The sequence below is a fragment of the Oreochromis niloticus genome, linkage group LG3, assembly GCF_001858045.2.
Source record: "Oreochromis niloticus isolate F11D_XX linkage group LG3, O_niloticus_UMD_NMBU, whole genome shotgun sequence".
NCBI classification, from domain to species: domain Eukaryota; kingdom Metazoa; phylum Chordata; class Actinopteri; order Cichliformes; family Cichlidae; genus Oreochromis; species Oreochromis niloticus.
In genome coordinates, this window is record NC_031967.2 from 21,629,091 (window position 1) to 21,644,255 (window position 15,165).

At 41.4% G+C, this 15,165-nt stretch overlaps 1 protein-coding gene and 1 non-coding gene across 2 annotated transcripts; one reads left to right on the plus strand and one right to left on the minus strand.

The window, feature by feature from the left end:
* Window positions 1-9,918: 9,918 nt before the first annotated feature.
* On the minus strand, window positions 9,919-12,194 carry mrpl52 (mitochondrial ribosomal protein L52). The gene is made up of 5 exons (XM_003459221.4): window positions 12,069-12,194; window positions 11,740-11,809; window positions 11,356-11,423; window positions 10,278-10,342; window positions 9,919-10,204 (listed from the first exon to the last, which is right to left on the minus strand). The coding sequence occupies exons 1-5, from the start codon at window positions 12,100-12,102 to the stop codon at window positions 10,052-10,054; spliced, it is 390 nt and encodes a 129-aa protein (XP_003459269.1). The 5' UTR covers window positions 12,103-12,194; the 3' UTR covers window positions 9,919-10,051.
* trnan-guu (transfer RNA asparagine (anticodon GUU)) lies at window positions 10,513-10,586 on the plus strand. Its single transcript has one exon. It is a non-coding gene; the product is annotated as a tRNA-Asn (tRNA).
* Window positions 12,195-15,165: the final 2,971 nt, after the last annotated feature.

Here is a 15,165-nt window from a genome sequence, read left to right on the forward strand (position 1 = left end):
CTGTGAAGGTTACTCAGAGATGAGATTTAACAGTAAAAACAGTCAAAATTTAAAAAAAGAAAAAAAGGTAAGTTAATAACAAAAAAGGTTCTGTTGCCTTAAAGAGATGAAATTGCTAGCAAACAGTACAGTTAAACTAATAAGCTTAGCAGATGCTAGTTTACAGTTTAAGTATCTGGTGAATGAAAAGATGCAAATGATCAGATTCAGAGTTTGAAATTTCAGGCTTACAGTGCAGTTAAACAAGAGACATTGTTGGCTTGACACACCAGATGAATGAGATCATTCAGTGGTAGCTGAATGTGATCACTAATGGTAAGTCCACACCGAGCATCACAGGTGTGCATGGTGAAGTCAGGTGTGTCAAACATATGACCACAAAGCTAGAAAATGCTTCACCCACGGTCTAATCTACCCCACGGGAACGCTTTGGAAAACGTGAAAATGCTGAATATTTAACTGACACAGAGACACACGATCTGCCGTAATATACCAAAGTAAACAAACTAAATAAACTCTTACATGACAGACATTTTTTATTGAATAACTTTTTTTTTTTTACTATTGGTTGGTTTCATAAAAAAGGGCTTACTTAAAGCGTAAGCCCAATGCAACGCTCTCAGTAATATATTACTGATATTGCACTTCTTTTTCTTAAGACATGGCATTGATTAAATTCATAGTTACATTTTACACGGAATGAAAGGGGACCACTCTCTTTTTGTTTTTATAGGTTATAAGATAATAGTTAAGATCGAGCTGAACTCTATTTGGCCCCCTTTGCAAAGTGAGTTTCACACCCTGTCCATCTGGCCCGGCTTTAGAGGTACGTCAGTAAACAAGGTTTGACAACAGCAATCAAAATGTGTGCCAGCTGATGCCATATTATTTCACTGCCATGTCTCCTACTAAATTTGTCCTTCTTATAGAGAAAACTGGTTGTTTGGGAGGGTTACATCATTCCTGCTGCCTTCAGTTTCAACTTCTGCTGTCTCCAGATCAACATCTGTGGTTTTCTCCTCCTGTTTTTTTCCATTCAGGAGGATTTTTTTGTGTTTCATTTCATTATATGCTCTTGTGTGGGACAAAAACAGTCATCAGAACTGAACTGAGGTGATTACGCTCTTACTGCAGTGTTTCTGTGTTTTCATGCACAGCCTTAGAGAAAGTGAAAAAAGCTGTCTGATTTCCGTTGTGCACAACCATCTAAAATCTGTTGTAAGTGTCTCTATAAGCTCTAGCCATGAGTGAACAAACGCTGTGGACTAACACAACAAACACCTTAAACATCCTTCGACCTACAGTAAGTGTTCTCTGCAGCCTGCAGAAGCAGAGAAAACGCCGCGCGGTGCTGGGCCTTCAGAGGAGAAAGGGCGGCACAAAAACAAAGACGGGGAAAAAAGAGAAAAGAGAGAGAGATGTGTGTCAAAGGTCATGTGTCACTTTTGAATTAATAAAGGGCTTTCACCAGGTTTGAGCCTGCTGCAGGAGAGCCTTGTGCAGCTGCTGGAGGGCTGCAGAGGAGCCGTCTGGATACAGTTACACCGCTGGTTGTTTTGGACTCGGAGCCGGCAGTCATGTGTCGAGGAACGAGCTGGAAAAAGTGATGGAACGGTCACATTTTTCAGAGAAACGCGTTCCAGCCGAGCATCTGGTATTCTTGAAACATCGGCTGCAGCCTGCATGTGTGTGTGGATGCTGTACCTCTTTGTGTGTGTGTGTGTGTGTGTGTGTGTGTGTGTGTGTGTGTGTGTGTGTGTGTGTGTGTTCACATTTAAAGGTAAAGTTTTCTCTTAAAACATGCCATTAAATACACAAATAAAAACAGTTTTTACAGAAAGAAAAACAAGAAAAAGAAGCGAGTAAGTCAGCTGAGAAGAGGGAAGAGATGGCCAGAAATTATCTCATAGGTTTGGGGATATGATTCCCTTTGCAAGTTCCTCTCCAAAAAAACTTTTTTTTTCTTTTTTTTTTGCAAGCAGCCTCCTCCCCGTCCCTTAATTCCTCTTATTTCCTCACCCACTGCAAAATTGTTCTTTTTATGAGGCTGCAGACTCGAACCACCCCTCCTCTTCTTACCACAAGTATCTCTGGTCTGTTTTTGCTCTTTCTTCCACCCCCCTTACCCTTTTTTTCCTCTCTGGTTTAACTCTTCACATCCACACAACAGCAAATGGTAAACAACAATAACGACGGATTAACTACAAACTCAAAGCAACATAAAATCAATTTAGGGAAAAGCAGGTGGGTATGAGGAGCCTGACTTAAGGAGAATATTTAAGCGACTCTGACCTCTCCTGTTTTACTTTTAGTTTTCAGCACTTCTCTCTGCGGTCCTGTTTGTGCATTTTCTTCTTTATGAATGCATATTTTGTTCAGGCCTTATCTATTTTAGATTGTAATTTGATAACTAGCTTAATGTTGTTTTTAAGGAAAACAAAAGACAGTAAAAAGAGCAGTGTAGTCCTTGTAATGCACCACTTCCTTGTTAAACCGAGCTGTCATTGGCTTCTTAAAGCTGCATTTCTTCTCTTTTGGGGTCATTGTTTGCTGGAGAGAGAAGCTGTCATCACAACACTGACAAATCACTGCATGTTGTAAACTTGTCAGGAAAAAAAAAAGTGGTTTATTTACACATCCAGCATTTACGCAGCAACACTCTGGGCTCAGGTTTCATGCAAAGTCATGATTATCAACCTCAGTTTTGCACGCCAGCATATCAGGAGGGGAAATTTGGGTCTTTAATCTGTTAAATGTTCTGTAAACAAAACTCTAAAGAAAAAGAGCATAATGAGAGAGGTGGGAGTGAAGTTTGATAGAGAGCAATGCACATTCAGCAGGGACGTTACAGAGCAGTGGCCCACCCAAGTACATTTCTGCATAAATGTGGTACCTACAGTCATGGTAAAAGGAAAGTATACCCTCTTTAAAATGCTATATCAGCACAAACACCTCATACCAACTGTCAGCACAGTGGTGGAGGCATGATGGGGCCATGGGACCTGGCCACCTTGCAGTCACTGAGTCAACCACAAACTTCTCTATATGCAAAGAGTCATATTTGCCCAAACTGGGTCAGTGACAGGGATCCCAAGCACAGTGGCATATTAACAAGAGAATGGCTGAAAAAAGAAAGAATCAGAGTGCTCCGATGGCCCGATTAAAGTTCAAACCGCAGCTTGATTGAAATCCTGAGGTGGCACTTTAAGAGAGCTCTGCATAAATGACTGCAAATTTCAGTGAACAGAAGCAACACTGTAAACTGTAACTGGGTCAAAATTCCTCCACTGTGATGTGAGAGACACAAAAGATTATTTCTTTAAGTCATCCCTGTCACTGGTGGATCTACAAGCAACTGAATCATGAGGTGTGTGTAGTTTTTCACACATTGGTTCTCGAATTTTTACTGTTCTCATATTTATTAATTACCCTGTTGTCATGCAAAGGTTGTGTGTTAGTGAATGAGACCCTCTGCTTCACTCTTGGGAGTAAACCTGACAGAAGTAACCTGACTAACCCCTCAGTTTCCACTTTTTTTCTCTGCACATCTGCTCGACCCTTTTCCTCCTCTTCTGGCTAAACTCTCTGTCACCTGCTGCTTCCATTTGTCTCAGTGGACTTCTCTCCCGCACTCTGTCAACTTATCCAGCTGCTGCTCTGCTCGAACAGTGAAGGATTTGTAGATACTGTGTGGGAATGCTTCCTGTTTCAGCAGACAAAACATTAGGCTTCAGTTACCCGTGCACTTATCCTAAAGTTTCTAATGTGTCTTATACAGATGCAATAACAGACACAAGTTAACTTCTGGAAAACAGCTGCAGAGGACATTTAATCATTCATTTACTGATAATCAACACTGATAAAAGTATTACTACTAAACAGAAAAGATAAACATCTCCTAACAGGAGAAGAGCCCTTGACTAAAATACATCATCTCATCTATGTTTCTCTTAAAGCGGCATGTGTTTGATTTGGATTTTTCATTTATTTTACTATAAAACACAAAAGCTTTGTCTGTGTATTTGTTTCTTTGTCTGCAAACTCCTCCTACACCATCAAGACTTGAGCAGCTAAAAGTGGCACACAGGTACCTCCTAGGCCCCTCAAGGATCTTATCTATATCAGACATTATGAGGTCATCATGTTGTCTAGCAACAACCTAGCATTAGGCTAAATTTATCATTTTTTTCTTTTTGCCTTCATGCAACTACAACGTCTCATGAATGCATCCTGTGATTTTAACTTCATGACAGTCTCAGTTACGTCTGTAAAAGCCAAATTACACATTACAAAAAACAATGTTATCGTGTTGCCTAGCAACCACCCAGCTGAGGGCTAAAATGACTCTTTGTTTGCATTTTTGCACCTATAACAGTGTACGACAGCACTGCATCGTTTTAAGCCAACAAGCATTTAAGTCAACGTGCATCATAGCGGTCAACACCACAAACAGGCCAAACAATACTGTAGCATGGGCATGAACTTCCTTTAAATGGATTGTTTATTTTTATATATACTTGTTGGCATGGTTAAAAAAATAAAACCATGTTATTACATAGAAAATCTAGGACGTTACTGGCGTGTGCTGAGCAAGTAATGATCTTCAAAAAAGTTGCCTTAAAAGGTTGAATAGCCAACTATTTAGACCCCTTTAAAGTCAAGAGATGTCTGACTGGTTATGGGTTATAAAAAAGTTAATTGTGTTGTGGGGGGTAGATCTGAAGAACAAATGGTAACCTGTAATTTATTATGATTAGTAGATTAGAAGTGCCCAAACACAGGGCACAAGTGGCAAAGGTCATGAACAAATGTAAGCTTTAATGGCTACAGAAATAAAACAAACCTTAAAGGAAACCAAAGGGCCAAAAGAAAGTCCAAAAACATAGGGGACGGAAAAAAATCCAAGGTATGGAGACAAAGCAGGAACAAAGACTAACTAAACTGGAAGGACTGACCAAACGAAAGGAAAATATGAGAATGGAAAGACAGAGCCATTTGCGCAGAAGATTAAACACAGGTGAACACAGTTAACAACGAGCAACATTAATCAGGCAATCAGGAAGCAAAACTGACCCAGGACACCAAAGATAACAACCCTTCAAAGTAAGACAGGGAAAAACCAAAGGAGCCACAGATATAACACAGGATAAAGAAAACAAAGGGATCAGGGCATAGACAGACTGAGACAGAAATGATGACTACGGCTAATCCTAACACCAAAACATCAGTAAACACATAAACCAAAGCCCATCACTAAAACAGCCATAAAGTAAACAGAGACTGGGTAACAAAACGAGGACTCACTGTAGAATAATCAGGAAATTAAAAACAGAAATCCAAAACTTCAAACACTACAGCAGAAATCTCACCAGCAGCTCACAATTAAATCTATTAAATAAGAATTCAAAACACTGACATGAGGCCACATTTTGTGTAGCAGATATTTTTCTGGTTTTTCCTCCTGTTAGTCGCGTCAGAGCTCCTTTGAATTATTGTGGAGATCTAAAACTCCAGGTTAAGAACCACTGCATACTTGTGCAAGTAGTTATGTGGCTTCAGTTACTTTAAAGAGTGTCAGATTAACAGTGTCTTCTCCCTGTGCTCCTTTTAAATGATACTGCATATGTCCTGTGCAGTTCTAGGGAAACTGTGGTGGTGCTCCCAGACAGCTCTATGCTTTGGCCTGGGATTTAGTTGTGTTTTTGAGGTGATGCCATCTTGATGGGCAGAGACTCAGAGGGCACAGTTGTGTTTAATATATGAGAAAGACGTTGCTGATAAGTTGCAGGAAGAGAAAATGCAATAAAGGAAACAAACTGTGACAAGCAGCACATTCTTTCACTCCATGCTGTTTGTTTTGTGAAGCAGTTTGGATGTCTGTTTGGAGCTGCTGCAGAATTGACTGCCAAGCATCTGCTCAAAGTTGTGTCCGGTCACAGAGAAGGATGCACATGAAACCTCTGGCAGCCATGTTGGCTTCCTTTCTTCTTTCTCCTCCCTTTTCTCTCTGTCTCTCTCTGTCTCTGTCTGTCAGCCATTTTAATGCTGAGCTCATACAGTGTGGCTGGGCGGGGCAGGACCAACCATCGGGCTCAGCACTCCTCCATGCCAGGCAGGAAGTGGCCAGGACAGCTGCTTGCAATTCAACCTGGGACTTTGTTTGGGTGACCTACATTATGGCACGACTGACTTCTACTCTAAAACTTCAGTGCCACTTCTTTGTCTCTCCTTTTTCTCGTTCTGCTGGTTTTCAGTGGTGGACAGAAACTCACTCACTCAAACCGTATCGGTGCCCAGCCAAAGAAAAGCAGATAAACTGATAAGAATTTAAAATTTAGAATCAAAATTTTCCTCCACATCCCAAATGTGCTCTACTGGACTGAGGTCTGGTGACTGTGGAGGTCATTTGAATACAGTGAACTCATTGTCATGTTCAAGAAACCAGTTTTAGGTGATCAGAGCTTCATGACATGGTGTGTTATGTGTTATGTCTCACGAATGCATTCTGTGATTTTAACTTCATGACAGTCTCAGTTATGTCTGCAAAAGCCAAATTACACATCACAAAAAACAATGTTATCGTGTTGCCTAGCAACCACCCAGCTGAGGGCTAAAATGACTCTTTGTTTGCATTTTTGCACCTATAACAGTGTACGACAGCACTGCATCGTTTTAAGCCAACAAGCATTTAAGTCAACGTGCATCATAGCGGTCAACACCACAAACAGGCCAAACAATACTGTAGCATGGGCATGAACTTCCTTTAAATGAATTGTTTATTTTTTTATATTTACTTGTTGGCATGGTTAAAAAATAAAACCATGTTATTACGTAAAAAATCTAGGACGTTACTGGCGTGTGCTGAGCAAGTAATGATCTTCAAAAAAAATTGTCTTAAAAGGCTGAATAGCCAACTATTTAGACCCCTGTAAAGTCAAGAGATGTTTGACTGGTTGTGGGTTATTTAAAAAAAGTCGGGGGGGGTGTTAGTTCGAAGCACAAAATGGGTCCATTGTGGTCATAAAGGGATGGACATGGTCAGCAACAATACTCAGGCAGGCTGTGGTGTTTAAACAATGCTCAGTTGGTATTAGGAGGCCCAAAGTGTGTCAAGAAAATATCAGCGGAACTGTTGATATAAGGCGGGATGGAGCTATTTTCTCCATTTGTCTGTTTGTCTGTTGTTCAGCTTTGATGAGTCTGTTTAAACTGTAGCCTCCTTTTCCTGTTCTTGGCTGAAACAGTGGTCTTCTGCTGCTGTAGCCGTGCTTCTTGACGGTTCAACATGCTGTGCATTCAGAGACGCTCTACTGCATTCCTTGGTTTGTAACAAGTGTTTATTTGAGTAACTTTTCCTTCCTGTAAGCTCAAAGCACACTGGTTATTCTTCTTCGGCGTTGACGAGGCACTTTCACCTGCGGCTCACTGGATGTTTTTTCTCTTTCAGACTATTCTCTGTAAACTCTAGAGATGGTAATGTGTGAACCAACAATCATACACTTTCAAAGTCACAAATCAATTTTCTTCCTCATTTCGATGTTCAGTTTGAACCTCAGCAGGTCACGTGGTCAAAGGGACTATTTTTTCTCTATAGGTGTTTGAATTTTTTTAATCACTCATATCAGGATAACCTGAATCTATACTGTTCTCTATAGCATTTAACTCTGATCATAACATTTTAATATTTAATTATAGAATCAGGATCTATTATTTGAATTAAAGGTTTGAAAAATGTTTTTCACATCTTACTCCACTCATGCTTTACTGGGTAACTATATCAGAAAGCATAGCATCCTTTCCTCTTAGTAAACCCGGTTGTATTTCTACAAAGCCACAACTCAAAAACTGAATGAATTTAGTCACTTTGGCAAGAACAAGCGAGTATTCTGTTGATAATTTTACTATTTCTTTTCCTCTTTGATTCCAAGTGAGTTTTGTTTTTACACTGACATGCTGTCGTTTTATTTAAGTACATGTCCTGATTTAATGTGTCACTCCTCCAGCTTCAGCCCAACCTCAGCTTTGTCACCAACAATTCCCAGATAAAGCGCTGAAAATGAATTATGCCGATGCTTCTGTAGCATGAAAGGCAAACAAGTTAAACCACGGAAGCCGCGTGGTTAACTGTCCAACTAGCAGCAAACAAGGATAATTGCAGCCTGCGGGGCCAGCTCTCTGTCGTGTACATTCAGGATACTCAGACTGTGTAATTTTGACAAACATGCTACTAAAACTGCCCCACACCCCCACATCACCCAGGTCAGGAAGCGGTCTCTGGGACAAAGTTGCTGAATCAGACCCTCAACAAACTAACCCCCCGCCGCCCAACCTTTTGCACCCCCAGCAAGTATCTACCCTCCTCGTGTCTGGTCTCCGGCTGAAGCTACAGAGGTCTGTCAGCTAATCCTCAAATATAACCACATCTGTCTCATCCTTCAAGCGCCCACCTTTTACTTTATCCTGTAGCCCCTGTAACCTCACCTAACACCCCCCCTCCAAACCTCCTCTTGCCTTCTCTCCCTCCCTCCATCCATCGCTGACTTCTGCACAATAAGCAACATCTGGTTCTCATTTCCACAAAACCAAAACAACACAGGGAGGAGAGGAAGAGGGGAGGGGGAGGCTGGGAGGAGTCGAGAGGAAGAGACTGTTGAGGAGAAAAGACATCCATGTGAAAAGACGGTGAGTCAAGAGAAAGAATGAGGAGCTCCATTTCTCACTGCCGGTGCAGTCGGGAGTCTTTGATGATCCAGGTGTGAGGATGTGTGTGAACTTAGAGTCACCTTGGTGAAATTTCTTACACCACTTCTTTTTGTGTGTCTTTTAAGTCCCTCTGTGGTCTGCACCACGTCCTCCCACACTGTAACACTACAAAGAGTCAGCTCCTTTGGTCAGCTGTATGAAAAAGTTAAGACACAGAGGAGGTGGGGGGAGGTTCGGAGAAAAACTTCCCATCTTCCACAGAAAAGAATCTGCAACTCAGCGGCTAGCAGCCCTAATTACATGGGACTGTGCTGAAGTCTGCACAAGACCCGGGCAAAGAGAGAGAGACGGAGGCAAAATGTGAGGAAGGGGGAAGAAAGGAGGGCGAGAAGACAGGCACGGGGTGGGGGGGGGGTTACCTCATTTTATAAATACTGAGTTTACAAGTCAAAGTCGCAGCGAATTAATGCTGACTAAACAAAGGCACAGCTGCTTCTTTTAACAGCCAGGGTTGGATTTTGTGCCGTCTCACGCGTTAAAACAGATTAAGGTCAACGCAAATCTACCAGTGCTGAACTCAGCCGTCATCTTATTGGCTTTTTTAAGTGTTTCTGCATCTTCATTATCCACCTAAAAAACTTTGAGTGAACACCAAAAAGATCACTTTCCATGGGATTAAACTTCCTGCCAAAAACTCGCCTGCAGCCGGATAATCGTCTTTCCAGGCACCAGGCTTGCAGGAAGGGCCGCTGAAAACCCCAGATTTTCCTTTTCCTTAGTGCATTCCTCAGGAAAAATAAAGAATCTGATCCTTTGACCATAAAGCTTTCTGTTATCATCAGACCTTTATGCTTTTATAGCTTGGATTTTTCTTAAACCTTGTCTCTATATCACAGTGTTTTAGTTTGGTGCAGGACTAGGCAGTCTCCCTGAGCCGCTCAGGACTGAGGGCTTTGTCATCATCTTCAGCTAATAACACGGTTACTGCAGCGTGCCACGGTGTGAACCCCTCGCTCTGGTTATGTATCACTGCTGCTTTATGTGTGCTAGCTCCTCCCTTTCTACTGCCAGCCCAGCAGTACTCCTCTGCGCCCAGCGTCAGACAAAATGGCGTTGGAGCCAGCTCACGTCCTCACAGAAGAGAAATGCTGCATTCTAGTGGAAGCAGATGCACATGAGCTGAGTTTTTACCACAAAGACCGATGAATGCATGACAGAGTATAAAGAAGAAACATTTTATTGCATGAGTAGAGAAAAACACAAATGACAGAGCAGACGAAAACCTATCATAAATACATCCATTAACCTGAATATCGGCATGGAATATCAGAGTTAGGATAATCAGCCTCTAACTTTGAGATTTCTTCTTCATTAGTAGTTTCCCTTTGGGTTTCAGCAAAAGAGACTTTTTGTGCTCCTCCATTCTTTTGGCCTCCTCCTGTTTCTCCCTCCACGCCTCCATCCCTCTGTCCACCTCCGAGTTCAGCATCACAATACGTCTCTGAGAAGAAAAAGAGATGAACAGATAAGTGGGAGTGCTAAAGATGATAAGGAGGCTTTTATGTGACACTCACAGATAGAGCTTCTCTCTCTTGCCGCCTCCTCAGCTGCCCTTTCATTGGAGGTGCCGGCCGTCCATCTGTGCATATAAGAAGACAGAGTTGGCACAAAAGCTATCTGCTGCTGCAGCCTTGTCAAATAATTTCAGGCAAAATGCAATCAAAATTTATCAGGATAACAAGGAAAGAAACACAAAGAAAGTCACAAAAATCAGTATAAATTAGCTCAGTCAGTTGCATGTGAACCACAGTCTCTGTGGCGCAATCGGTTAGCGCGTTCGGCTGTTAACCGAAAGGTTGGTGGTTCGAGCCCACCCAGGGACGGTGTATTTATGCTTAGAATTCGAGCAATATTCTATTCACACAATTACGTTGGACATGTACACAACAATAAAGCGCTATTCTAATCTTACATGATGCACCACCTGAGGCTGGTTCCAAACAGCGAGTCGGTCCCCACACGCTCCCACATTACAATGTCCACCTGTGTTTACAACCTGGTATTGTGGATAGTTTCTCTCTTCAAAACAACAAATCACAGAGGTGATTTTTTATATATATCTCATCTACAAGGATACTGCAGTAGACTCGGCTGCTATGATTGCCAGGTGTCCTGATGAAAGCAACTGGAGCTCTCTGTGTGGAGATCTGCAAGCATCTGGACCTCTCCACCCTGTGTGAGCTGTCGGTGATTTCTGGAGCATTTTAATCTAGTTATATGACAATATTAGGCCTAACTGTTGACCCAAAATGTGCTTTGTTTATTTAGTGTTTGCTTGTCTCCACATATTTAGTGGCTCCGTGGTGTAGCAGTTTACACATTCACCTAAAAAAATGAAAGAACCCTGCTTTGATATCAGGAGGACACATGAATCCCTTGTAGGATGCATTCAGAGGATCATCTGGTATAAAAATATGCCCAATCAACACGCAGAGCTACCCACTGTGCCAACCCTTTGTGAGTAAGACAGTAGACGAAAGTAGCTGCTTCTTCTGTTTTCCTTTATTTACATTTTAAATGATGTCCTGTAGATGGTCCGCAAACAATACAGCTTTACAGATTTTTATTTTTCTCTATAAAAAATATAAATACCTGCAAACGACCAATCAGGAAGATCTGTCAGAGGCCCGTACTCTGTGCCGCTTCTAGCAAGTCCATGTCTGCAAGAAAACACACACGCTTCAATAAACCTGCACAGTCTCGTTTTTAAATGGTTTTCAGTTGTTACACATTTAACCTGACTCCATCCCAGCTTCTTAAAAACAAAGAAAAGATGAAACATCTGCATTTCTCCTCGTATACTTCACGCTGTGTGATGCTGTGAGTGCAAACTTTAGGTGTTATAATGAAGCTGCTGCCGACGACCATTCACTCCTGCCTGTGAGGCTGCTGTGAGGTTTTAACTGAAGGTTTCATCCAGTCGATCAATCGACATTCAAACAGTTGAAATCTTTATTTAAATGACAGTGAACTCACTCTTTCCGCCACTTCTCTCCAGCCTGGACTCCACACGTTGTGCTGAACTGTCTGCTCGAGTACCTCAGCACTGAAAACAACATCACACACAAACAGTCACCTGCAAGAGCCTGTTTAAGTAGATATGTGGCGTTTACGAGCAGGTACAGACACACACACTGTTAGCATTAGCGCTAGCTTTGCTCGTCAACATCACCGCGTAGACGCCGGTTACTCGCACAGGCAGGGAGCCTGGTAAAAGCAGGTTATTACAGCTACCACACTCAGCTTCGGCGATGAAACCGACTACACACACACAGGGAAATATGTGAGGATAACCTCTGTCTCACCTGAGCAGCACAACGTCCTTACGGGGGCCGCCATGTTGCCTGCACAATTTTGGGCCTACCGCCAGGGGGCGCCAAAGACACGCCAAGGTCCCGTTACTCACTTTGCCCCGTCATTCTTGTTTTTACACATCGATAAGTAAAAATCTCGGTTATTATCTCAAAATTTCGAATTAGTATCTCTAAATAGTGAGAAAATAACTTGAAATTTTGAGTTATTAAATCAAAATATATATTATATATATATTATATTCTGCTTACTTATAGATCATGCTTTTTTTTCCAGTGGCATAAAAAGGTTTTCATGAAAAAAGTAAAAAATATATTAAGCCAGGTTTTCCTCATTTGTAATAATCTACTTTTGAACTTATGGCTTTTTTGTCATTCAGACTGTTTTTATTTATTAACAAGCAGCAAGACAATAAGATAATCTATGTGTCCAATAAAATATATGCAAAAAAATAAATGAATTAAATAAAGAAACTAATAAATCAATAAATTAATTAAATTAATTTTAAAAATCTGAATTAAAATAAATTAAATTAATGTAATACATTGGACAGTGAGGTGTACATGCATAAAAAGTCATTTTAAAAACATTAAAGGTGTGTTCTGTGTTTCAAATGTTTCTCAACAATTGTATTTGAAATTAGGGGAAAGCACACATAAAGTATAACTAATTGTAACATATTTCAAGTACTGATGTTCCCCCTTTAGAGATGAAAATGTGACCTTAAACGCGCACGCACAACACCACACGGTGGGCTGTAAAAGGATCCTGGTATAAAACCTTGTTGGGGCCTTTTAGTAATGAGGTTGCAAGTATGCTTTAGGTCCCCCAGCTTCCTTCACTAGTACAAAGACATGCATATGAAGTTAAATGGCTCATCTAAGGGTTTCCGTGGATGTGAGGTAAACAAAGTGATTGAAGTGTACAGAGAAAAAAGGTAAAGTATGAATGTGTGGTTGAATGTGGATTCAGGGGTCAGCAGTTCATTCCACAGCTGCATAGCAGCCAATGAAATTAAGACTTATTCAGATTAGCACTGCTAAATCTGCTAAAACATGTGCGAATGTATAAAAGAACTGTTAAAAATGTACACATGGTGCATATCCCTCAATCTATGCGTGTTTAAAATGACCACAAAAAGCTGCCATACGTGTGTCCGATGGAGTCTAGTGTGTATACTCTGCGGTGGGAACACACGGACAACAATGCAGACAGGAGAGGGGTAAATAGTGGCCCAACAGCTCTTTTTTTCCCCTTGGGGGCCTTTAAGAGGTTAATCCAGCTGGAAACCTTTGCATTGTGACCATCGCGGCCCACCTGTGAAGGAAAGGTGCAGCTGTAAGTAACAACTTTAATGGCTGCAGTTCATGTTGTTGTTAATGCTTCCACGCAGCATTTCTGTTTAATGTGGCACCTGTGCCTTTTCTTGCTGGAAGTTCAGATATGTGCCGGGGAAATTGGTTACAGCACACTTTTCTTGTGTGCTCACGGTTTATGGATGGCGTGGTCGGTGCTGGCATATCAAAGGCGCGACAAGGTGATGAAGCAAGACATCTGGGAATGTTTAGCAGGCTGATTTCTTTTCATCCCCGTCGCACTCGCCGACTTCAATCCAGTCAGACCTCTGTGGTCATCCTGTGGTGCTCCACGTCTGAGGAGCACCTGTTTCTTGAGCGAGTGCAACGCCACTTATAATGAGGTTATAATGGAAATGAATAGGAGTGAGATTTTTCAAAGGACAGCTTTGCTGATTTATTCATTTTTTTAGCATGTCAGATGTGATAAGAGCACAAAAAAAACAGGTTTTTCATGTTAGAGAGGTCACAGGTTATCCAGACTGCTGATGGGAAGCTGGAAATTTTAAAATTTAAAGATGTTTGCGCATTGTGTAAAGGTTATTCAGATGTTTTTTTTTTAGCTGATCAAAAGGTTCTAGGGTGATGTTTTGATCCCGCACAAGGTTAGCCTTAATGTGAGATCAGCTGACCCACAGCTGGGGCCTTTAAAGCACAAAAAGGAGGAAACATTGAAAACTAAGTGTCCAAAACATCAAAGGAACAATTACATTAGTTCTCTGTGCCTCCAATTTTAAGGTAGTGTATGATTACCATTGTTTATTAAACTTTTCAATGTTTTATTCTTAATATTCTTTCATCTTTTTGTGTTTGCTTTGGTAAGTGTTGCCATTTTTCTCGTTCCCTCACCCCAACTGCTCACAGCTCCCTGAGCCTGCAGGTTTCTTCCCTTTAAAAGGGAGTTTTTCTTTCCTGCTGTCGCCAAATCATCACTCATATTATTTTAGGATCTTTACCTTACAATATGAAGCTTGTTGAGGTGACTGATGTTGCATTTTGGTGCTGAATAAATAATCTGTACTTAATTAAATTTAGAACATGTTGCCTGTAAAATAAAGTGTAGGCCTAATAAGCTCATAAGCTTAAATCTCCACATTTTTTTAATCTTACTTTTTTTTTTTTTTTTTTTTTTTTAAAAAGAAGAAGAAGAAGAAGAAGAAGAAAATGCTCATAATAACTTAAATAAAAGCACCAAAATCAACATTTGGGAAAAGCTGGTGGTCTTTTGCCAGAAACTTGAGGCTGTGTGGCACCTCGCAGCTGTGTTTGTTCTATTTGCGGCTACCTTTTAAGAGAAATAATACAAATAGTGAGTGATTTATATACACGGTGATGGAGATAGATGGGCCTGCACTTCACGTGCCTGTGTGTAATCATTACCGGCAGAGCACGGCCGCTCTCGCAGCTCTTCAAAGTGCTGTTTTTGTATGAACAGCACCGACACTAAGCCCTGAAGAATTTCTCTGTTAGCTTTGCAGACAAGTTCCCACTCGCAGCCGTGAGGCGAGCGCCAGAGGTTGCCAGAGGTTGCTGCAAGGTACTCCGGTGAAAACCGCAAGAGCTGCGATGGGCTCCGTGTGGAAGAGATCTGAGGGACATATATTTAAAAATAAAATAAACTAAAGGTCAGCGAGCCTCCTGCAAACACAGCAGCAGGGTCGCATACAGTCGGACTGTGTTTGGGTTTGCTGTGTTTTTTGGTGTGTCCGTCAAAGTGCCGCAAATCGGCCGGAAT